This window comes from Trichechus manatus, unplaced genomic scaffold (assembly GCF_000243295.1).
Source record: "Trichechus manatus latirostris isolate Lorelei unplaced genomic scaffold, TriManLat1.0 scaffold00107, whole genome shotgun sequence".
Taxonomy (NCBI): Eukaryota; Metazoa; Chordata; class Mammalia; order Sirenia; family Trichechidae; genus Trichechus; species Trichechus manatus.
The window spans coordinates 3,016,021-3,040,572 of record NW_004444043.1 but is presented as its reverse complement, the minus strand read 5'-3'; the positions used below and the strand labels follow the sequence as shown (position 1 = coordinate 3,040,572).

The window sequence follows — 24,552 nt, the reverse complement described above, 5'->3', positions numbered from 1 at the left end:
AGGTGGGGTGCAGAACTCAAATTCTAGTAAGAAGACCAGACTTAATGGTCTGACTGAGACTGGAGGAACCCCAGAAAGCATGGCCCCTGGATTCTCTATCAGCCCAGAATTAAAACAACTTCTGTGGCCAACTCTTCAGACAGGGATTGGACTGGACTGCGGGACATAAAGTGATCCTCGTGAGGAGTGTACCTCTTAGCTCAAGTAGATACAACAGAGAAGGTTAGGAGCTGGTTGAATGGACATGGGGAATCGGGTGGAAAGGAGGAGTGTGCTGTCACAGTATGGGGAGAGCAATTACGGTCACATAGTAATGTATGTATACATTTTCGTATGGGAAAAAATAAAATAAAAAAAAAAGTACTGAACTATGCCACAGGTATTTCATACAGTGGCTGTCAATTCCTGGACATTTGAGGTCAGTCTGAGCAGCTAAGAGGGATTTAGTGAGAGGCTGCATGTTTGGACAAGTAAGTAATGTTCCCTAGAGCACTTACTATATATTTTTCTAAATCAATCAAATTTTTTATGTTGACTGGCATATAAAAACCAAAACTAAACCCATTGCCGTCTCATAGAGACCCTATAGGACAGAGCAGAACTGCCCCATAGGGTTTCCAAGGAGCAGCTGGTAGATTTGAAACGCCAACCTTTTGGTTAGCAGCCAATCTCCTTAACCACTGCGCCACCAGAGCTCCTGGCACTTAGGAGGTATTTAATAAATATTTGTTGAATGACTAAGTGAGAAAACATCATGTCCATGTGTGACAATGGACAATACTTTCAACTTTTTCACAAACTATGTTTATTTAATTCTCACAATAAATAGATTGTGAAGTAGGCATTATAATCACCACTATTTTACAAATAAGGAAACAGGAATTCAAAGAGATTAATTTACTCAATAACACATAGCAATTCTGTTATAAAGCCAGGTTTCAAATCATGTGTGTCTGGCTCCAACAATTATGTTCATACCTAGTACACCACACACTGTACATAACAACTCATTAAATTGTAAACAAATGTTCATTTGTTCATTCATTCAACGAACAGATTACAATTAGGTGGAAAACACTGTGCCAAGTTTAAGATCATTAAGGCCCAGTTTCTGCCCTCCAGTATTAATTTTCTTCCTTTCATTCCCTTTTAAACAACGTGGATTAGCTGAAGACCGACAATACAGATGAGTTAATTTCAGATGGATGAGTCTTTTTAAGCAAAACAGACTGGATGCTTGCAAACTGAAAAAAAAAAAAATATTATCTGAAGACACTCATTATATATGTACAGTATGGAGGGGATGCTGGTCATCTTGCAGTTTTACCCCCACATATATGACTAGTGCCCAAAGGTCCTTTCTAATGCACAAGATAACAGCGCTGTACAGGAATGAATGCATGCATACATATGTACGTGTGGATACTCATGTCTCCAGTTCTGCCTGTGCTTCACGCAACTACTTCACAAAAATGAGCTGCTTCCCATTATCACCATTAGGCAAAAAATGAATGAAAATTTTCTATAATAGGATTAAAATGCTATAGTTAACAAAAGGGCAAAAACCAGCCTGCTGCATTACTTTCTTTATACAATAGCTAGAGACCATAAAAAAAAAAAAAGAAAGAAAGAAAATCAAGGTAACTTTGTTTAATCCTTCTAACATGCTATGGCTAGTGAAGATACAAAATATGAAAGGATTCTGTTGCCAAAAAGGGATTAGTGGAAGAGGAACTTGGTAGATCCCCACTGCACTCATCGTCTGCTCCCATGCCTGTTAAAGGAAGCGCTCAAGTGAGAAAAAACATGACCCCGCTGAATAATGACAAAGCCACTCAGCAGCTCCATCATCCTTCCAAACGAGGTAGCTGATGATAAAAATGCCACGTTACTAAACTGGGAAAATAGAAGCCCTTGTACTGAGCTATGGAACCAACACAGGCTGAAAAAGAAAAAAAAAATGGAGGCTTCAGGGAAGAGAAAGATGTTTGTGTTACAGAGAACAACTGTAATATTAGGATTCACCCTAGGAAATCAACCCATTAGTTAAAGAAATTTAATTACAAGGGAATAATTCAGCTCTTGTGCAATCCTGAAGAAGATCAAAGCTGAATGACTTATATTGTCCAATATTAAAACGTATTGCAAAACTTAGTCATTAACAGAGTGTGGTACTGGCACCAAGATATACAGAATAGACCAATGTATCAGACTAGAGAGTTCAGAAACAAACTATATATATTTATTTGATTTGTGACAAAGGTGACCCTGAATTTCCCTGGGTAAAAGATGATTTTTCAATAAATAGGCTGATCAATTAGCTAACCATATGAAAAATAAATAAATCTTCACCTCCGAACTCACACCATACTCTATAATCTATCTGAAATAGATTTTAGATCTGTATAAAAAGCAAAGCAGGAATAAATTTAGAATAAAATACAGAAGATTATCCTCCTGATCTTAAAGTAGGCCAATATTACTCTAGAAGGACACAAAAATTACTAACTAATCAGAAGGGAAATGATGATAAAAGACTATATTACAATTAAGGACTTCCTTTCACTGAAAGAACCATTAAGAAAATAAATAGCCAAGCCACAAAGCACGAGGAGATACTTGCAGTACACTTACTCAACAACCATCCATATCCTTAATATAAAAAGAACTCTAACAAAACAATAAGAAATCAGACACGCCAACAGAAAAAAAAGGAGGAGGGGGCAAAAACTAGAAGTGTATTTTTTAAAAGATAACCAAATGACCAATAAAAGTATGAAAAGGTGCTGAACTCACCTAGTTCTAAGGAAATGAAAATTAAAACAACAATGTGATACCATCCAGCCACCAGAATAGCTAGAATAAAAAGACTAGTAATACCAAGTGTTAACAAGGATATGGAGCAACTGGAACTCTCATACACAGCTGGTAGGAGTGTTAATTGGTACAAACATCCTAGAAAAGTCTTTGGTCACATATACCTACTGAAATTGAACATGTACATACTTCAATATGACTCAGCAATTCCAAATCTTTGGCACATACCCCAAAGAAATACGTGCTTATGCTCACAAAAACACAGGTAGCAGAATGTTTACACGTACAGGAATTTTTATAGTGGCATTATTTGCAACAGCTCCAAAAAACCAAACCCGTTGCCATCGAGTCAATTCCAACTTCTAGCTACCCTATAGGACAGAGTGGAGCCCTGGTGACACAGTAGTTAAGAGCTCAGGCTGCTAATCAAAAGTCAGTAGTTCGAATCCACCAGCTGCTCCTTGGAAACCCTATGGGGCAATTCTATTCTGTCCTATAGGGTTGCTATGAGTCAGAATCATCTCGATGGTAACAGGTTTGGTTTTTTTGTATAGGACAGAGTACAACTGCCCTGTAGGGTTTCCAAGAAGCAGCTGGTGAATCTGAACTGCTGATCTTTGATGAGCAGTCACAGCTCTCAACCACTGCGCCACCAGGGCTCCTTGTAACAGCTAGTAAAGCCTAATAATAGGATATATAAATAAACCATGGCATATTCATAAAACGGAAAGTTTTACAACTGTGCTCACCAATACAGCAGCCCCTAGTAACATCTAAATCTGAATTTACATTAACCAATATTAAAGTAAATTCAGTTTTTCAGTCACACTAGCCACATCTCAAAGGCTCAATAATCACATGTGGCTAGTGGCTACCATACAGTACAGCACAGATAAAAGGCATTTTCATCACCACAGAAACTTCTACAGGGCATTGCCATTATAAAGCAATGAGAATGAATTAATTAAAATTACAGGCGACAGTGTAGATAAATTTCACAAGCATAATGTTGAGCAAAATAAACCAGATACAAAGGAGTATACATTGCCTATTTATGAATATATGAACATTTATGCATATTTATGTGTATTTACTTATATATCAATATATGTTTTTTATATTTGTATATAAAGTTTAAAAACTAAAAAAACTCATCTATTTTATTAGAAGTAAAAACAGTGGGTAGTCTTCAGGGGTTGGGAGTAGTGACTGGAAGGTAGCGTGAAAAGGATTCGGGGGTTCTGGTCATGTTTTGTTGATCTGGATGCAAATGTGTTCACAATGAAAAAATACGCAGGACTCAACAGTGATGACTGGCAATCTGATTCCATAAAGATTACAGCCAAGAAAACCTCATGGAGCTATTCTACTCTGTCACTTAGGGTGGCTATGAGTCGAAAATGACTCAATGGCACCCAACAACAATACTGATGATGTGTGTACTTTGCCCTGTGTAAGTTATACTTCAACAAAAATCACGCAAAAAAGAAAAAAAAAATCCTTAGTCAATTGCTGAAGTCTCTCTTTGCTTCAGAGTCCTCCGCTAACAAAACTGAACTCAGATATTCACTCTGGATGAGTGATATGGTATGCCCTGGGATTACGGATTGATTTTAGCCAAGAAAAGGGGATAAAATAATCTCATATTCATCTTCTAATTTTTGCATGGCTGTCACGAGTACAAAATGAATAAAGAACTGTAAAGGAACAAGGCTTGAGTGAGGACAAGAAAAAGTGGTTAGGAAGTTTTTACAAAATATTAAAGAGAAAAGAGAGTATAGAAAGGGGTTTTGAAAGGTGAAATAATTACTAGAGAGTCCGTGGTGATACAACTCCTAACACAAGCCCTAGAAAGATGGGAGATAGTGGTAAACCAACCTCAGAAAAAGAGGTGGTTGATACATCAGGTTCATCATGAAAGGTCCCCAGACTCTTTTAGATTATTTATTGGGCAGAAGAGATAGGAAGCAGGAATGGAAAGTTAAGTTTCCCTCTGAAAAACTGCAAGCTGTCTTTGGTCTCCAGTAGCAAAAAATCCATTTAAAATCACTACCACCACCACTACCCACAAAACCTGCCACTGATATTGAACTCTGAAACCTGTTTTAAAAACAAAAATTTTTTTTTTAACTACACAGATGGGAAGATTACAATCACCTATGGGATTTACATACTGTACAAAGAAAGAAAAGTTCTCCACTGGGCTGGAAAACATTGTCACAAGGAATCTGTTGTCCATTGTCTTTCTCCTCAACCCTCTAAAAAATTTTTCTAGGTGCTCTAAACTGGAGAAACTTCAAGAAAGGTAGGTAGGGGCTTCCAATTATACCAAAATAACTTAAACAACAGCTTAGTATCATTGTTAGAGTTCTGGAACCAGAGAAATCAGCACGATGGAAAAATAGTGTTGGAAACGATTTCAGAAGTTGTCTAGTCCATTCCTTGCCTTATTTCAGCAAAACGACCTTAAGGAATTTCACGTTAAAAACACATTCTATTTCTGAACACGTCCAGATAAGGAGATTTCTCTACCTCCCTTGGTATCCCATTTCAATGACTGTCAGTCTCAGGAAATTTTTCCTTAGCTACCTCCTAAATCTCTCGTCTTGCCTTTTAAATTATTTTGTTTGTCTTACTCTTAATAAAGATGGAAAATTAGTGGTATTCATTCTCTCCATGAAGACAATCCATTTTATAATAATTTCCAAACTTGGTTTTAATCATTTACAAGACATTTGCACATCCATTATCTATTTAAGTCTTGAAACAGTCTATCATTATTAGTTATTATATATGAGGAACTAAATTATATAGTTTATATTATAACATTATTATGTAGTTATTAGAAATGACAAAATACGTAGAGAATAAAGAAATTTAGGCTTACAGAGTTAATAAGACAATCCCAAGGTTATTCAGCTATTCAGTGCTTGAGCTCAAACTCAGCTACCTACTTCATATAAATCTCTTACTAAGTCACTAACCCTCCTCCTTTCTCCCAGTTGGCTAATTCCCCCTTTTCTTCACAGCCAAGTCCAGAATAAGAAAATGCATGTTAGGACAGGCTTAGCAAATGCTAAGTAAAATGGGAGGGCTTGCTTCTATAGAGGACCCATGTGTCATTTTATTTTCAAAATTGACTGTGTACATTTGCAATGGATATCTGTGATTTGTGCCGGCATCATTCCCCTTTTTTCATTAACTGTACCCAGAGTTCCCTCGGGGACTTTCAATCATTGTGCAGCCTTCCCCTGTTCAAAGAGCTGGCACAGAATCCAGGCTACACCAATCAGGCACATTTCCCCAGGAATTTTAATTCTGAGTAGAGTGAAAGACAATCAGACACGCCCATATTTCATCTATCTCACAGATGAGTTCCCCAGAACTGCCCTGGTTTCCAAAAACTAGCCCTTCAACTTCCTCCCAATTCTCCAAGATACCCCACACGCCCATAAGTTGTTTTTCTGCTTAAGATGGCTTCTGTTACTTGCAAGGAGGACCTTTGCTGATACAACTCTTTAGAGGGGTAGAAGAAAACACATGCTCGTTAGTTCTGCCTTTATTGTGTGTTTAACATACAGGTGGGAAACATTAAAAGGAAATCAGCCCCTTAGCATAGTGTAAACTAAGAAAACGCCCTCATGTTGGAAAAAGTAGTAGAGTCACTTCTTGTTCAACTGATCAAAGGCAGTAATAAGCTGGCAAGTTCTCCAGAATCTTGGCTACATTTTTCTTTTGGAAAATGTAAATAGCTGTGAGGATCTTGGGTTTTTCAGGAACTAGAGAAAATTCCTGACACTGTAAATGTGTTTTACGAGGTACTTTCCCTGTGACAAGTCCTTTCTCTAGAAAAGTTTAGGGAGGACAAGCGCTACTGCAGCAACATGGCTTCTGGGAGCCCCTCTACCACAGGTGAAAAGGTAACACAGGTGTCAGGCCTGAAAACACCTTTCACCTCCTAGCTAGTTAATCAAAGGCAGCTGCAGCCTAGGTGCTACTGAAACAACACCAGTTGCCATCTACTCAATTCCGACTCACGGTGACCCCACGTGTGTCAGTCAGAGTAGAACTGTGCACCATAGGGTTTTCAATGGCTGATTGTTCACAAGTAGATCACCAGGTCTTTTTTCTAAGGCACCTCTGGGTGGACTCGAAGCTGCAACCTTTCACTTAGCAGCCGAGCACATTAACTAATGACCACTGATAGTTCCCAAGATTTACAGCAAGTTGACCAATTTATAGTCCTCCACCACAAGCATCTTCCTTCTTCTGAACATTCATTCCAGTCATTCCTCCTTCCCAAAGTGCTCCCCCTCCCAGGGATGCCCTCTCCTCTTTCCCGACCGTAAATTTCTGCCCAGCTGATTAAATTTCTCTGCATCCCTAACAGCATATTATGTTTATTCCCTTATGAATATACAGAAATTTCAGCAGCTAATTATTTGTTGATCTGAATAATCATTTCAATAACTTTGAGTACAGAAGAGGAGAATTTCAGTTGTTTCAGCTTATAAACGATTCACCTATTTGTAAAACAAGTATTTTTTTTTAACACCTACTATGTACAGGCAGTGCAGTGGTTAAAAGCAATCGACTACTAACCAAAAGGTCAGCAGTTCGAAACCACCAGCAGTGCTGCTGGAGAAAGAGGTGGTGGCAGTCTGCTTCCATAGAGACTTACAGCCTTGGAAACCCTATGGGGTTGCTATGAGTTGGAATCAACTTGACGGCAATGTTTTTTTGTTTGTTTGGTTACTATGTACAAGGTATAATCCCAGAGACGATGGGTCTGACACAAGATTTACTTCTGAGGAGCTTAGAGTCTACTCAGGGAAACAAGATCAGTAGCCAAATCACCATAATTAATACAATCTGTTGTCAGTTGCCATTCAGTTGACTCCAACTCATGACGACCCCATATGTGCAGAATAAAACTGCACTCCATAGGGTTTTCAAGGCTGTGACCTTTCGGAAGCTGATCAGTAGGCCTTTCAAGGCTCCCCTGGATGGGTCTGAACCACCAACCCTTCAGCTAGCTGTTGTTGTTAGGTGCTGTCGAGTCGGTTCCCACTCCTAGTGACCCTATGTACAACAGAACGAAACACTGCCTGGTCCTGTGCCACCCTCACAACTGTTGTTATGCTTGAGCCCATCGTTGTAGCCACTGTGTCAATCCATCTTATTGAGGGTCGTCCTCTCCTTCGCTGACCCTCTATTTTATCAAGCATGATGTCCTTCTCCAAGGACTGATCCCTTCTGATAACATGTCCAAAGTATGTGAGACACAGTCTTGCCATCCTTGCTTCTAAAGAGCATTCTGGCTACACTTCTTCCAAGACAGATTTGTTCACTCTTTTGGCAGTCCATGGTATATTCAGTATTCTTTACCAACACCACAATTTAAAGGCATCAGTTCTTCAGTATTCCTTATTCACTGTCCAGCTTTTGCACGCACATGAGGCAGTTGAAAACATCATGGCTTGGATCAGGCGCACCTTAGTCTTCAAGGTGACATCTCGGCTTTTCAACAATTTAAAGAGATCTTTTGCTGCAGATTTGCCCAATGCAATGTCTCTTTTGATCTCTTGACTGCTGCGCTTCCATGGCTGTTGACTGTGGATCCAAGTAAAACGAAATCCTTGACAACTTCAATCTTTTCTTCATTTATCATGATGTTGCTTATTGGTCCAGTTGTGAGGATTTTTGTTTTCTTTATGTTGCGGTGTAATCCCTACTGAAGGCTGCGGTCTTTGATCTTCACCAGTAAGTGCTTCAAGTCCTCTTCACTTTCAGCAAGCAAGACTGTGTCATCTGCATAACGTAGGTTGTTAACGCATCTTCCTCCAATCTTGATGTCCCGTTCTTCACAGAGTCCAGCTTCTTGGATTATTTGCTTAGCAATACAGATTGAATAGGTATGGTGAAAGGATACAACCCTGACACACACCTTTCCTGACTTTAAACCACGCAGTATCCCCCTGTTCTGTTCAAACGACTGCCTCTTGAGTCTGTGTGCAGGTTCCTAACGGGCACAATTAAGTGTTCTGGAATTCCCATTCTTTGCAATGTTATCCATAATTTGTTATGATCCACACAGTTGAATGCCTTTGCATAGTCAGTAAAACACAGGTAACACAGGTAAATATCTTTCTGGTATTCTCTGTTTTCAGCCAGGATCCATCTGACATCAGAAATGATATCCCTGGTTCTCTTCTGAATCTGGCTTGAATTTCTGGCAGTTCTCTGTCAATATACTGCTGCAGCTGCTTTTGAATGATCATCAGAAAAATTTTACTTGCACATGATATGAATGATACTGTTTGATAATTTCCACAATAGGTTGGACCACCTTTCTTGGGAATAGGCATAAATATGGATCTCTTCCCATCGGTTGGCCAGGTAGCTGTCTTCCAAATTTCTTGGCGTAGACTAGTGAGCACTTCCAGCGCTACATCTCAATTGATATTCTATCAAGTCCTGGAGCCCTGTTTTTCGCCAATCGCTTCAGTGCAGCTTGAACTTCTTCCTTCAGTACCATCGGTTCTTGATCATATGCTACCTCCTGAAATGGCTGAACGTCGACCAATTCTTTTTGGAATAGTGACTTTGTGTATTCCTTCCATCTTCTTGTGATGCTTCCTGCATCATTTAATATTTTCCCCGTAGAATCCTTCAATATTGCAACTTGAGGTTTGAATTTTTTCTTCTGTTCTTTCAGCTTGAGAAATGCCGAGCATGTTCTTCTCTTTTGGGTTTCTATCTCCAGCTCTTTGAACATCTCATTAGAATACTTTACTTTGTCTTCTCAAGCCACCCTTTGAAATCTTCTGTTCAGTTCTTTTCCTTCATCATTTCTTCCTTTTGCTTTAGCTACTCGATGCTCAAAAGCAAGTTTCAGAGTCTCTTCTGACATCCATTTTGGTCTTTTCTTTCTTTCCTGTCTTTCTAATGACCTCTTGCATTCCTCATGTGTGATGTCCCTGAGGTCATTCCACAACTCGTCTGGTCTTCAGTCATTAGTGTTCAATCTGTAAAATCTATTCTTGAGATGGTCTCTAAATTCAGGTGGGATATACCCAAGGTCGTAGTTTGGCTCTCATGGACTTTTTCTAATTTTCTTCAGCTTCAATTTCAACTTGCATATGGGCAATGGATGGTCTGTTCCGCAGCTGGCCCCTGGCCTTGTTCTGACGGATGATGTTGTGCTTTTCCATCATCTCTTTCCACAGATGTAGTCAATTTGATTCCTGTGTACTCCACCTGGCGAGGTCCACGTGTATCGTCGCCCTTTATGTTGGTGAAAAAAGGTATTTGCAATGAAAAAGTCGTGGGTCTTGCAAAATTCTATCATGCGATCTCCAGCATCATTTCTATCACCAAGGCCATATTTTCCAACTACTGATCCTTCTTCATTGTTTCCAACTTTCACATTCCAATCACCAGTAATTATCGATGCATCCTGTTGCATGATCGATCAATTTCAGACTGTAGAAGTTGGTAAAAATCTTCAGTTTCTTCATCTTTGGCCTTAGTGGTTGGTGCATAAATTTGAGTAATAGTCATATTAACTGGTCTTCTCTGTAAGCGTATGGATATTATCCTATCACTGACAGCGTTGTACTTCAGGGTAGATCTTGAAATGTTCTTTTTGACAACGAATGCAACACCATTCCTCTTCAAGCTGTCATTCCCGGGATAGTAGATCATATGATTGTCTGATTCAAAATGGCTACTATCAGTCCATTTCAGCTCACTAACACCTAGGATATCGATGTTTATGCGTTCCATTTCATTTTTGACGATTTCTAATTTTCTTAGATTCATACTTCGCGCATTCCACATTCTGATTATTAAAATGTTTGCAGCTGTTTCTTCTCATTTTGAGTCCTGCCACATCAGCAAATGAAGGTCCCGAAAGCTTGACTCCATTCATGTCATTAAGGTCGACTCTACATTGAGGAGGCAGCTCTTCCCCAGTCGTCTTTTAAGTGCCTTCCAACCTGGGAAGCTCATCTTCCTGCACTATATCAGACAATGTTCCGCTGCTATTCATAAAGTTTTTACTGGCTAATTCTTTTCAGAAGTAGACCATTGGGTTCTTCCTCCTAGTCTGTCTTAGCCTAGAAGCTAAGCTGAAACCTGTCTGCCGTGGGTGACCCTGCTGGCACTTGAATACCAGTGGCATAGCTTCTAGATGACATGCATGCCCCTACAGTACGACAAACTGACAGACACGTGGGGGCTTCAGCTCTAGTTGAGCGCAAATACCTCTGCTATAGCTTATGCTAAAGGTGGGTGGGATTACGTAGTACTATGGGGGGATTGGAGCCCTGGTGGCATAGTGGTTAAGTGTTCAGCTGCTAACCAAAAGGTAGGCAGCTCGAATCCACCAGCCACTCCTTGGAAACCCTGTGGGGCAGTTCTACTCTGTCCTATAGGGTCACCATGAGTCAAAATCGACTCGATGGCAATGAGTTTGGGTTTGTTTTTTTAGGGGTGGGAATTAGAGAAGAACTTGGAGGAAATGGCAGTTCAGTTGAACAGGAAGGAGAAGACATTATTTCTTTTATAAACACTAACAAAAGCAAAAGGAGCCCTGGTGGCCCAGTGGTTAAGCATTCAGCTGGTAACCAAAAGGTTGGTGGTTCAATCCCACCCAGTGGCTCCGGCAAGAAGCGGGACAACTCAGGAAGTTAATGGATGACACAGGGGAGAGTGACGCCTTTGAATATGTGTATATTGTAGAGAAAATGACAAAAAAAAAAAAAAGTGAATATATTACAAGTTAAAGGAGAATAAATATATTGAGGAATTCTGGGATCATCACACGCTAATGTCACTATATAAGGCAGTCTGTTAAGTAACCAAGAGACATGGGGAGACCTCATAGGATAACGATACCTGAGAAAAACTCATATTGTTAAAACCTTTTGTAATCTTTCAATTTATAACTATTAAACCAGAATTTATACGAAGAGCTCAGATAATCATATTGTGAAATATTCTTCAATGTGTTGTATAAATAATGCATAGACTCTACTCCATCTTCCACATCTATGTGACTGTGTAATAAATGATCTTTATATGAAAATCCAGCATCAGAACAAAATCCTGAAGGATTCTTCTGGATTAATCAAGAAAGTTGATTTCTTGGTAAAATATAGATAGATTTTTTATGATATTATAATGTGTAAACTGGCTATATGCATATGATTTTTATGTATATAGCAAATACAGGTAGCTCAGCTAAATTATCAGACTATCTTATTATCAACTGACTGTAGCCTGGGAAATCCTTCAACAGAATTTTCTCACAACTGCAATGAAATAAACAGGCCACCTATTTCAGAAACTCATAACACTGAGATTTCTTAGGGAAATAAAAACCCTGACCCTTTCAAATTTGGAGTGCTTAAATATCAGCCTCATCTGGTTCAGGTACCATGTTCCAGGGCTCATAAACCTGCCCAACTCATTTACACTCCTGAGAGTAAAAACAGGAAGAATTATTTGTGAAGGGTTTCTCCGTTATTTGTGAAGGGAGTCTCTTGTTACCATCTAAAAATTAACTGTAAGGGTATCAACTGGATAAGAAACAGCCAGTTAATGTCAAGAGCTATCCAAGAAAAAGAAACGTCTGATTTTAGTATGATTGGTATATATGATTTCTATATTTAAGCACTCCATTACTAACAGAAAGGCTAGCAGTTCAAATCTACCCAGAGGCACCTCAGAAGAAAGGTCTGGTGATCTTCTTCTGAAAGACCAGCCATTGAAAGCACTATGGAGCTCAGTTCTATCCTGACACACATGGGGCTACCAGGAACTGGAATTAACTGAAGAGCCGGAATCAACCCGAGGGCAACTGGTTAGGGTTTTGGGGTTTTTTTTTTTTTTGTATATTTAGAAACTTTTGGATGGTAACAGAAGCGGCAATACACAGAACTACTTTATTTTATATACAACTGCATGTTTGTGAGTTAAATCTCAGTTTGTGAGTCACACTGGACATGCCAACTTCTTATTTTCTATAGGCCTGGTTAGTGGAACTATCTTTCGCTACAGATTAAGAGTATTAATAATGAAAGTTTTGACTGAAGATCCTAAAATGATTGTGGTGCAAATGGAGTGTTTTGTCAACAAAAAGTGAGGCTTTACCAGTGTGATATAAGATCAGCACTTACAAGCCCTAAGGAACAAAGACCACCACTATCAGCAGACTTCCTGATTAAGGGGAAGGGAGAAGGCAGACTCTAAAGACATTTCCACAGATTCCAAACAGATTTCTCTTCCCTCAGGATGGTACCTCTGCAGGAGCTGTGGAACTGGAGAGCTCACACAGGGAGCCACTCTCAGATGCACGGCCCTTACCTGCTATCATGTCTCCACTAATTTGCAAGATGAGCGATTACAGCATTTGTGTTAACCTGAAAAAAAAAATACTGGGTTTCTACTTCAACCCAGAGATAAATGGCTGGATATTGAAAAAGTCTACTTACTAAAAAGCTGAAATTGACCATCTTTTTCCTGTTTCTCAAGTGAATTTAGACATTTCCATTACTTTATACAATTCCAGGGAAACGTGTTTGAAAGGTTATTGGAAGTGACAGATGGGCCTATTCTGAAATAAAATTAAGCCTGTTGTACTACTGAAAGGAAGTTATGAAATCCAAAATTAAAGTGGACATTATGGTCCTAAGCTGTTTTCATTTCTTTCTCAATGAAGTACAAAGAGTGGGAGGTTGAAGCGAGGTTGCCGCCTCTTCTCTGAATTTCCTCACTTTGGTCAATTTGTGTTGGACCTACAAACTGTCTTCTTAACGTAATGTGTTCCCCGAAATTTTAAACCCATATATATTTAAAGATGAACATCAAATACGTCTTTCATTGATATCACTAAGAACACAACTAATTTTTTAGATATGTGACTTTAAAGATCTGGGGAAAAATATTTATAAACAACTTATGGTTTATCAACAGTCCCACTTAGAACGAGATTTTAAAAATATATACATTTCCAAAACCCATTATGCACTCTAGACACTTTCAGAGATCATTCGTATTGTGGATTGCTTTGCTGAGGGTTTCAATGAAGAGCCACACCTACCTTATTGTGTTCGTACTTGTATGGGATCTTGAGCGTATCCATGGCTCTGATCATGGCCTGCATGGCTGTGAAGATGTTCTGATATACCAGCTTTGTGAAGCCCCTTTTGTCTTCATCAGAGTATCCTGACCCATGGATGATTCTCATCTGCTTGATGAATGTGCTCTTCCCACTCTCTCCTGTCCCTGAAAGACAGACAATAGCAGCTCATCAGACCCCAATGCCTTCTCACCGTCTCCCAGATAACTCAACCAGAAGTGGGCGTGGACTGGACACCCCTGACCGGCCTGCTGAGAGGAGCTTCACAGCACAGCAGCAGCACTGGGTGTGGAAATGCCACCTATAAGGAATACTTAGCAAAATTATAAAGATGAGATTCCATTTCAAAGGTAGACTCACCCAAAAACAAAAAAATCCTGTCACCTCTTTGGAGGCCACTCAGCATGGAATTTTGATAGTGATTTGTAATCATGTATCTTGCAAGAAACACAATGAAAACAGCATCTTTTGAACATAATGAAAACTTGATAAAGCTCTCTTCCCTGGAGAATATTTGAAACACTTCCAGGAGGCTGGGTTGTTTGGCCAGCATTTGGATCCAGAAAAGACATTTCACTTACACAAATGCTGTTCAGAGAGAGATAAGAGAAGAAGGCTTAAAAAGTCTTTTAAAAGGACATTTTCTTTTATGGGGTGTAAAGAGAGCAGAGTATCCTGATCAGACAAGAAGCAGGATCATTTTTCTGGACAGAAAGCATCAACCGCATTTATTTCTAAAGGGTTTGGTTGGCTGAGTTATTCCAAGGAATCACCTAATTCAGGAAGGTCACAGTCCCCACTCATGACTATAACCTGATACAGAAATTTATTTCTATTGGATCTTTTCTTCAGTGTTATCTCATTTTCCGCTTCTTAAATATTCCTTTTCTGTCACCATACACCTGAAGATAATTCCTAACAGAGGGCTACAGATGTTCACGGGAAGATGGAAAGATGAGATTATTTCACTGAACGACAACATATTTCTTCTACACAGAATCTAAAACTTGTAGTTTTAGGCTCTAAAACTCTGAATGTGAAAACGTCATCTTTCTAAATGTAAGTGGCTTTTTTTGTATGTCACTTCACTTCTGAATGATGTTTCTTGCTCATGTTTAAATTTCCTTGAGATTTCCAAAACAATAAATGCCTTTGTCTTCCCCCAACCATGTGGATAAATAAAGGTACCTATTTGGATATTAAATATGGAAGAACAGAATAAAACAGAGAAGACCCTTATAATCAGTGTCCTTATTGCTGTCTCCTTTCTACAAGCTGGAAATAAAAAAAAAGAAAGAAAGAAAAAAAGGGAGGGAGAACTAAAAACTAAGAACACAACAGTCCTAATTTCATTTTGTTCTTCTAGTGGTTGGATTTCTTACTATCTTGATAAACAATCACCACAAATTCAAATACGTTTTACAGTTTTCACAGAAGCACTCTTAGATGACTGCAGGTGTCTTCGTAAACACAGAACCCTCACACAGTAACAAGGAAAGATGATTTCCACCCTCATAGCCCTGCAGTAGCCAATTCCTTTAATTTCTTTCTACTACTTTTAATAAAGTGATCAGGAATTCCTTGAAATACAAATTTAACACTGCAAAGAGTTTAAAATGAATATTTTAGAACCCTAACCATGAATACTGGAGAAACATATAAAGCACATAAAAAGTAGCATCTCTAATGGAATAAAGCTATGAAATTATCTCTCAGTCAGCAATTTATACAATGAAACTAGTATTACTCTCCTAAGCAATTATAAATATGTAGGAAAAAATCCAGATTGTTTCTTTGTTTATTATTCCTAACCAGAGCCAACAGCTTGCTCTCTGAGTCCAACTGTAGACACATCATGGAACAGTCATCTCTGCCAGTTCTTTCCGAAACCAAAACAGACGAGATCTTAAAATGTGAAGCCAATGGTATGAGAAGAAAAGGAAAGAGAATCAGGCAGTAGGGTCCTCTCTCTCCTGGTCATCTGAGAAGATTTTATACACTCAACCCCAAATTTAAAAAAAAGAAAATAGCAGACGAGATATAAACTACATTGGCTTGTGCTTCATTGAAGTCCTGTTAGCACTGACATTGGCGTCTAGTCAACAAGTTCTCACTGGCACCTTCCACGCGCTGGACCTCACGCTAATACAGACTCCATGTAGGGGCAGAACGAGTGACTGAGGAATGAATGGGACACGCTGAGAGGAAAGAACAAAGAATCCATAAGCTAACTCCAAAGTAAAGTATTTTTCTGTTGCCCCACCCCACCCAGAGACCCTCCCTCCACCTTGCCTGAGGAGGCTGACCTGTAAGGATTTCGTCAGCAGCTCTCTTGTCCTCTGTCCTCTGCTTGGGTCTGCCCAGAGAGCAGGAGAATAAGGAGAGAGTGTTTATTCCCCAGTTACCTTCCTACAGGGGCACTACAGACGTGCTGCAGCCCCTAGCAAAGGCCACAACTCCTGTTAGGTGGCCTCCACCATTCAGGAACTGCTCCCTCCCTCTGCCCAGCTATTGCTGGCACCTGGTTACTACACTAGCCCATACTGGTTACCTACACCTGGCCCACTTCTTTGTAAACAATCCTTTTATAAAGCTCTCCTCAGTCACCTAGTTCTAGTGTGTCATATGTTTCCTGATGAGAACTTGGGTGCAAATACCAGAAGGAAAGCAGGGGGCATTTAATAAGCTAGAGAACAGGAACGGCAAGGGAATAGAGGGTGCCATCTCTTCTTCCCCTGCTCTTTTCTCTATAAATATTATTTATAAGGTGCTCTCTATTTTATAAAGGACTTTCTATTCGGTAAATCAGTCTCATGACATTTCCTCTGGAGGTCAATCAAGATGAGGAAACAGGCATCATCCAGGGAAGAAATGACAGAGTCCAAAACAGAATCCAGGTCTCCTGACTCTCCGCCAGTCCTAACAAATACCGTAATTATCCCACAGAGCACATGCGCACATACACACTTGAAGACCAATCTCCAATATAGACATGGGAAACAGTGGTCTCCACCTCCTAAAAATCCCCTTCTCTTGTAAAGAATACAGAAAGAAATTAGCATTCAATCCTTTAAGCTTTGCAAAGTAGTCTGGAAAATGTTGTCATTTTATCCTCTCAAAAATCTGTGAGACAGATTTATTTTCCTCATTTCACAGAAATAGAGAGAGGTGGGGCAACATATCTAAGACATATGGCTAATAATGAGCAACAACAGGGTTCAAGCCCTGATATTCCGATGCCTGGCTTGGACCTGTCACAACTGCCACCATTTCACAGCTGTCACAAACCAAGGATGATTAACTCCCGAATGCCCACAATCTAAAACTGTCTCAACACAGCTTTGACTATGGCCAACTTTTTATCCATCTAATCTAATTTGGGATTTCTGTATACTTCAATTTTAGAGACCCGTTTTGAATCTTGGTGCTAAATTCAAACTGCTTTGTCATCCTTCTCAGGTAAATCTCACTTATGAGCTCAATGCTCAGACTTTGATTTTATTATATAAATGCAGCCAATTCAAAGACGAGGCAAAGTTTCATGTAAAAGAATATCTGTGTGATGCTATAGGGTACAACAAGAAAAATAGTAAATTAAAGTATTATTCTGTACTAAAATTGAATTTAGCGAAAAGGAAAGTATATGGACACATCAAACAAGCAACAAACTCAGCTTCTTTGTTCCATTAATGTAGAAAGGCTGTGATTTTTATGGGTTATATTAGATCTCTGTGGAGGTGGGGCCAAGATGGTGGAGTAGTCAGATGCTTCCTGTGGTCCCTCTTACAACAAAGATCAAAAAAAACAAGTAAATCGATTGTATGTGACAACCTAGGAGCCCTGAACGTCAAAGGCAAATTTGAGGAATCGGACTGAGAAGCAGGGGGAGGGAGAGACTGTTCAGAAGCAGCGAGGAGATGCCAGACCTGACCCAGTGGGAACCAGCACCCTGCAGCTCAGCACATGTGGTGAGGCAAGCAGTGGTGCTTGAGATGCGTTTTCCACATCGGGAGAGACCGAGTGAGTAGCGAGAGTCTATTCAAGCCTCCAGTACCAGTGAAAAGCAGCAGCGCTCAATTGGTAAAAGGTAAGTACCTGCGTCTAACCTACCGTGCAGATCAAAAAACACCCTCTTTGGGAAAAACCTCTCTCCCATTTACCTGCCTCCTCCCCGCTCTGTAACAGGTCCTGGACTGGCTTCAGCCATTGTCATGTCCCCTGGGCTGGAAGTAAGGACCTGTCATATGCCCTGAGCCATTCTCCAGGCCTTGGAGAGGGAACAAATTAACCAACAGGAAAAAATAATCCGCCAGCTCACCTAAGTCAGGAACTTAGAGTAGGCGTAGCTCCTTTGCCTAGGCACAGGCATAACGGTTCCACAGACTTTGAATGCCTTTCACCCCTGCATAGTCCTGTGTGGGCCCTCAGTAGCAAAGTACAACAGGGTATATACCTGAAGCCTAACTTCCACTGTATCAGCTATATGGTAGAGTGGCAGGTTTGTGACATTTGACACTGCTCTGCCCATTAAGCAGGGTCCTCACCTACCCACATCAGGGGCCTGAGGACTGATGGCTCCACCCATGCCACCTAGCCACCCACAACAGAGTTCCAAAAATAAGTGATGCCTCCCAGTTCTTACAGCCAACAGCACTGGGTGCCCATAGCCAAGCTGCAAAACCCACCCACCTACGCGCTCTAGGGAACAGGGACACGCTTTCCTCTCAGACACTCAGGGGCAGTCATCAGTCCCCGGCCTTGCTCAGTGCATGATCCTCTACTGCAGCCAGATACTTGTGCCTACACCAATCACCCCTGCCCATCTAGGACTGTAGGTGAGAGCCTGCACCACACACTTGGTGACAAACTATCTGGACACCTGAGCTGAATCCATACAAGAAAAGTAAACAGACTCCTGGGCTCACAAACCTAGTAACAGATTTAACCACCTGGTGACCGGACCTAAAAGCTTCAAAGGTGCCAGTGATCAAACAAGCTCATACAAGCAGCCTACTCAGGCATATCAAAACATAACAAAACAAAAAGCTAGGACACAGTAAGTAAACATAAAATAAATAAATATAATAACTTATTGATGGCTCAGAGACAACAGTCAATATCAAATCACATAAACAGGCAGACCATGATGGCTTCAGCAAGCTCCCAAAACAAAGAATCAAGAAATTTTCTGGAGGAAGAGAACTTCTTGTAATTACCGGAGGTAGAATACAAAAGATTAATATACAGAACTCTTCAAGAGATCAGGAAGGAGATCATGTAAAATGCAGAAGAAGCCAAGGAAAACACAGACAAAGCAATAGAGGAACTTAAGAAGATTAGAGAAGAGCATAATGACAAATTTAACAGGCTGCAAGAATCCATAGAGAGACAGCAATCAGAAATCCAGAAGATTAACAATAAAGTTTCAAAATTAGACAGCTCAGCAGAAAGTCATAGGAGCAGAATTGAGGCAACGGAAGTAAGAATTAGTGAAACTGAAGATAAAGCACTTGACGCCAACTTATTTGAGGAAAAATCAGATAAAAGAATTTTAAAAAATGAAGAAACCCTAAGAATTATGCGGGACTCTATCAAGAGGAGTAACCTACGAGTGATTGGAGTACCAGAACGGGGGGGATAACAGAAAATACAGAGAGAATTGTTGAAGATTCGTTGGCAGAAAACTTCCCTGATATCGTGAAAGATGACAAGATATCTATCCAAGATGCTCATCGAACCCCACATGAGGTAGATCTCAAAAGAAAGTCACCAAGACATATTATAATCAAATTTTCCAAAACCAAAGATAAAGAGAGAATTTTAAGAGTGGCTAGGGATAAACGAAAAGTCATCTACAAAGAAGAGTCATTAAGAATAAGCTCGGACTACTCAGCAGAAACCTTGCAGGCAAGAAGGAAATGGGATGACATATATAAAGCCCTGAAGGAAAAAAATTGCCAGCCAAGAATTACATATCCAGCAAAACTGTCTCTCAGACATGATGACAAGATTAGGAATTGCCAGATAAACAGAAGTTTAGGGAATTTGCAAAAACCAAACCAAAATTACGAGAAATACTAAAGAGAGTCCTCCAGTTAGGAAATCAATAACATCAGATAACAACCCAAGACTAGAACACAGGACAGAACAACCAGATCTCTATGTGGAGGGGGAGAGGGGCATAGCTTTTTTTGTTTGTTTATTAAAAGGGAGCACTGCAGGGGGTGGGGAGTGGGGAGAGTTGTGCCATGGAGACAAATAACGTACTGTCAGTAAGGGTGAAAGCCAAGTTTCCTGTGCCTTCCTTTTTTTGGAGAATTATACAATATCCTCAGAGTTTGAAACGGGCATTTTAACAGCCTATTCATGATTAGAATGAAAAAAATATATTTGGTACAATTAAAAGAAAAAAAAAACCAGCTGTTCCCAAATTATATAAACGATGTTGTTTCCTAAGAAAAGCCATATAAAGGACTTCACAATACTTTATCTCTGATTAAAAGAAAGCAGGTTTGTTCGCCCAGTAGATTGCTTTGTGAAGCCAGTGATGGTTAATCTGTTTTCACAGCACAGGGCAATGAAAAGTACAGATCACTCCAGCCTACCTAAAGAAATAGTAATCGACTGTTTCCAAGACTACGGTCAGATAAAATCTAGAAACCAGCCCTTATATAAAATGCCAGGGAAGCGGGAGGGCTCTTATTTTTCCTAGTTTGATGTATCTCCAACCATTTAACAACTTTAACAAGCACACCAAAAACCCATGCTTTTTCCATCAGTGGTCTAAAAACACTTCCCCAGAAAAGTTATTTGTACCTTTAGGCAAATATTCTGCCTTTTCTTATCTAAGCTCATCAAAACATCCAGATATAAGACTCTAAGAATCATAGTATTAAAATGGCTTCTTGATCCAACATGTGTAATTAACTGGCTTTGAGGCATAAGTGTCCACCCACTGGATCAGGATAAAGCCCAAAGAGCAATCACTAGTCCTTTTCACATCTTTCCATCAGAACAAACATAAAATAGAAACTTAATCCCCTACTATGTAGTGCATCACTTTATGAACTGTTAGAATACAGCATATTAGACATACACACATACAATCTGAAGCTTCCATTTGAGGCTTTGCTAGATCTTTCTGACACAACAGGATTCCCACATACAGGTTCTGCCACAAATTCCTATTTACTCTATGTATCATATTCATACTAAGCATCTATACACTTACAGACGGTTTTGCCCGTTTGTACAATGCAATCTGCTATTAGGTCTGAACAATTAATCTCTAAAGGCAGGACGGTTTTTCTTCTCTCACACCTACCTGAGATGACAGTTTTAAATCCAAAACACATTAACTTCTTAATGGTAATGAATTAGTGTTTATTGTTGAAAGCAGTCACAAACTCACTTGTTCCTTTTCTCACACTTAAATTGAATTCCTGGACTACCCTCTTACCAAAAGAGCTGCAAAGTACAATTCCCTACATGCGTAAGTACTGCTAAGTGCCCTAAAAATGTCTGTTACTATTGTCACTGCCCTGAAGAATGTTGGTGGCCCCAATTCCCATACAGGGACCCTGGGAAACAATCACTCAACATTGCATTGTCGGGAGCTTCAAGAGTCCATGTAGTTCACTCCCTTTATCCAGAAACAAAGCCATAAAGTGCACCTTATGCACCTTTACAGGGCTGCTCACAGGCAGAGGGTGGCCGATAACACTTTCACTTGTTTTAGGTTCCCAGGAAAACGAAGAAATGCCAAAACAGAGTTACAAAACTGTGGTATTTAAAGCTGTAGAATGAATATATTTATTTCGTCCTGCCAGTTCCTTTCATGCCTGTATTTGGAGGTACTGTCAACCCATCAGAAGTCTACATCTGAAGCCCTTAATGAATGTGAAGACTCAGGCCCAGTGACCCCGGCCCCGCCCCTCTTGATTGGCCAGTGCCCAGAGAAAGCAGAGCGGAGAACAAAATCCAAGCCCTTACTGAGGTGACTTATAATTCAAGTAACTGCACTGGAAGTCCGTTTGTGCAGGTCCAGAGTTTGTAAAACATGGGATCCCAGCACCACCACAGCTGAACTTGGGCTACTTCCACATAAACTTGGAAAAAGTATAAGCAGAAATTTCAAGGAGGAATTTTTTTTTTTTTTACCCACAAGCACATCGTCAGCCCACACCTGCAAAGAATAGCCTCGAGATAAAAGTGATTTAATAATGCTGAGTTAAAATGCAACCCATGTGTTGCCCACATTCCAGGCTACAATATGTTTTAAAACACATGTATTCTGCCTTCTGCACATTTCTCCACTTAGGATGGAAACCTGTGCTTGAAACACCAACAGTTTGCTATGAAAGACACAATTCCTCCGTTTAAAAGACTGTCCTTTAAAAGCAAGGGTTGGGTAGGTTTAACCTTTTATCCTCAGGAGAGTCTGGCAGAAAGTACTGAACAGTTTAAAATTGTGGCATAGAAATTAATTGAATTCAGTATCGGGTAAGCTAGTAGTAACCAGGACTATTAATAATAACTAATCCAATTAAATTGTTTTTATGGGAAAGAAAGGCAAAATGCACTGAAAATCCAATTATCTTTTGAAAATGCTATTATTTATTGAAAATATTTGAACGATGCTGTAGTCCTGGGCTTCTCAAAGCGGTATAATCCTTCAGGGAGAGGCACCTGGTAGTGCTCCAAGGTTACTCAACGGTGCAAGAGCATTGCCTTGATTGGTGGTCTACGGTGAGCATCTGTGTATTAAAACTAACATCAGTTGGTTAAAAAACCTTGTGAATATATTTCAAAAAAAATTTTTTAAATGTATACTCTAAAATGGTAAATTTTATGGTACGTGAATTATATCTCAGCTTAAAAAAATTTTTTTAATTAACATCAGTGCAGTTTGGAGAAGAACATAAAATTTATATGGATTTTCATGCCAAAATATTTTCAGGCGGTTACTTGGAGCCAACTTGTCCAACCATCCTCATCCTTTACACCTCTTGGGAATGCATGATCACACTCTTCTGTCTCTGCATGGATTTCAGAAGAAAAATCTGAGGAGCCCTTAACTCATTAATTTACAAAGCAGGAAGTGATTCATTCAAGGACTTGCTGGTTGATGACAAATTAGGAAGAAGAGGGACTAAATCTACCAAGGTCTCCTCTCTGCCCCACAGTCCTGATCCTGCAACCTCACATACTTCCTTTTTAAAAACACTTTTCCTATTTCTAACAGTAATAACTATTCATCATAGGAAATTTGGAAATAAAACAAGAGTTTTAAAAACCGGCAAAATTTAATGTTTTTGGTATATTTCTCTCCAGTGCCCTATTTTAGGCAAATGTGCCTTATCTGTTTTTGTTGCTTTTTATAAAACTGAAATACTACTGTATTTTTATTTTCCACTTAACAAATTGGGAAAATTATTCCATGAGACTAATTACTCATCAAAAATAGTTAATTACAATTGTCTGAAAGGCCATCATAAGGATGTGTGATAAATGAATTTAACAACTTCCCTGTTGTAACACATTCTGAGTCTTCCTAATTTTTCACTTTTATAAAGAATGCTCTGACCAACAACCCTGAACAAACATTTTTTGCCTGAATCTCTACTTACTTCCTTAGGAGAGCCTCACAGAAATACAATTAGGCCAAAGGGGATACACTCTTGCAGAGGCCCAGGCTATCCTTACTGTTAAACCAGCTGACATGGCTATCAGACCCCTCGCTCAGCACACTGTTGCCAATGCTACATTTTTTTAATACCTAAAATTTGAGAGACAAAATCCTTATTTCAATTTATACCTTTAATTACTTGTGAGAAAAAATGTTTTATGCTTTCCTGTCCATTTGTGAAGCCCTGGTGGCACACTGGTTAAGTGCTCGTGCTAACAAAAAGGTCAGCAGTTCGAATCCACCAGCCACTCCAGGGAGTAAGATGCGGCAGCCTGCTTCCATAAAGATTACAGCCTTCAAAACCCCCTGGGGCAGTTCTACTCTGTCCTATAGGTTGCTAAGAGTTGAAATAGACTCAACGGCAGTGGGTTTGATTTGTCCATCTGTATTTCTTCTATGAACTTAGTTTTGTTTCCCCCTTTTGGAGTCCCTAGGTGGCACAAATGATTAAGCACTTGACTACTTATTGAAAAGTTGGCAGTTCAAACCCACCCAAAGGCACCTCGAAAAAAGGCCTGCCGCATCTAAGATGCTTCAAGTGGTCCCAACCACCTGGAGTAAAAGACAATGAAGAACACCAAAGACACAAGGAAAGTATTAGTCCAAGAGACACAAAGGGCCACATAAACCAGAGACTTCATCTGCCTGAGACCAGAACTAGATGGTGCCTGGCTACCACCAATGACCACCCTGACAGGTAACACAACAGAGAGTCCCTTATGGAGCAGGAGAAAGGTGGGGTGCAGAATTCAAATTCTAGTAAGAAGACCAGACTTAATGGTCTGACTGAGACTGGAGGAGCCCCGGAAAGTATGGCCCCTGGATTCTCTATCAGCCCAGAACTAAAACAATTTCTGAGGCCAACTCTTCAGACAGGGATTGGACTGGACTGTGGGACATA

At 39.8% G+C, this 24,552-nt stretch overlaps 1 protein-coding gene across 4 annotated transcripts in view; it reads right to left on the bottom strand.

Moving 5' to 3' along the window:
• Window positions 1–24,552, bottom strand: part of LOC101347192 (guanine nucleotide-binding protein G(q) subunit alpha) — a 341,585-nt gene that overhangs the window by 213,379 nt on the left and 103,654 nt on the right. For 3 of the 4 annotated variants that reach the window (XM_004383281.2, XM_023737734.1, XM_023737732.1), the window contains exon 2: window positions 13,925–14,109. In XM_004383281.2, coding sequence (XP_004383338.1) covers window positions 13,925–14,109 — 185 coding nt within the window. Of the gene's footprint in view, window positions 1–13,924; window positions 14,131–24,552 lie in introns of all 4 variants that reach the window. The other variant, XM_023737735.1, reaches the window with a different exon arrangement.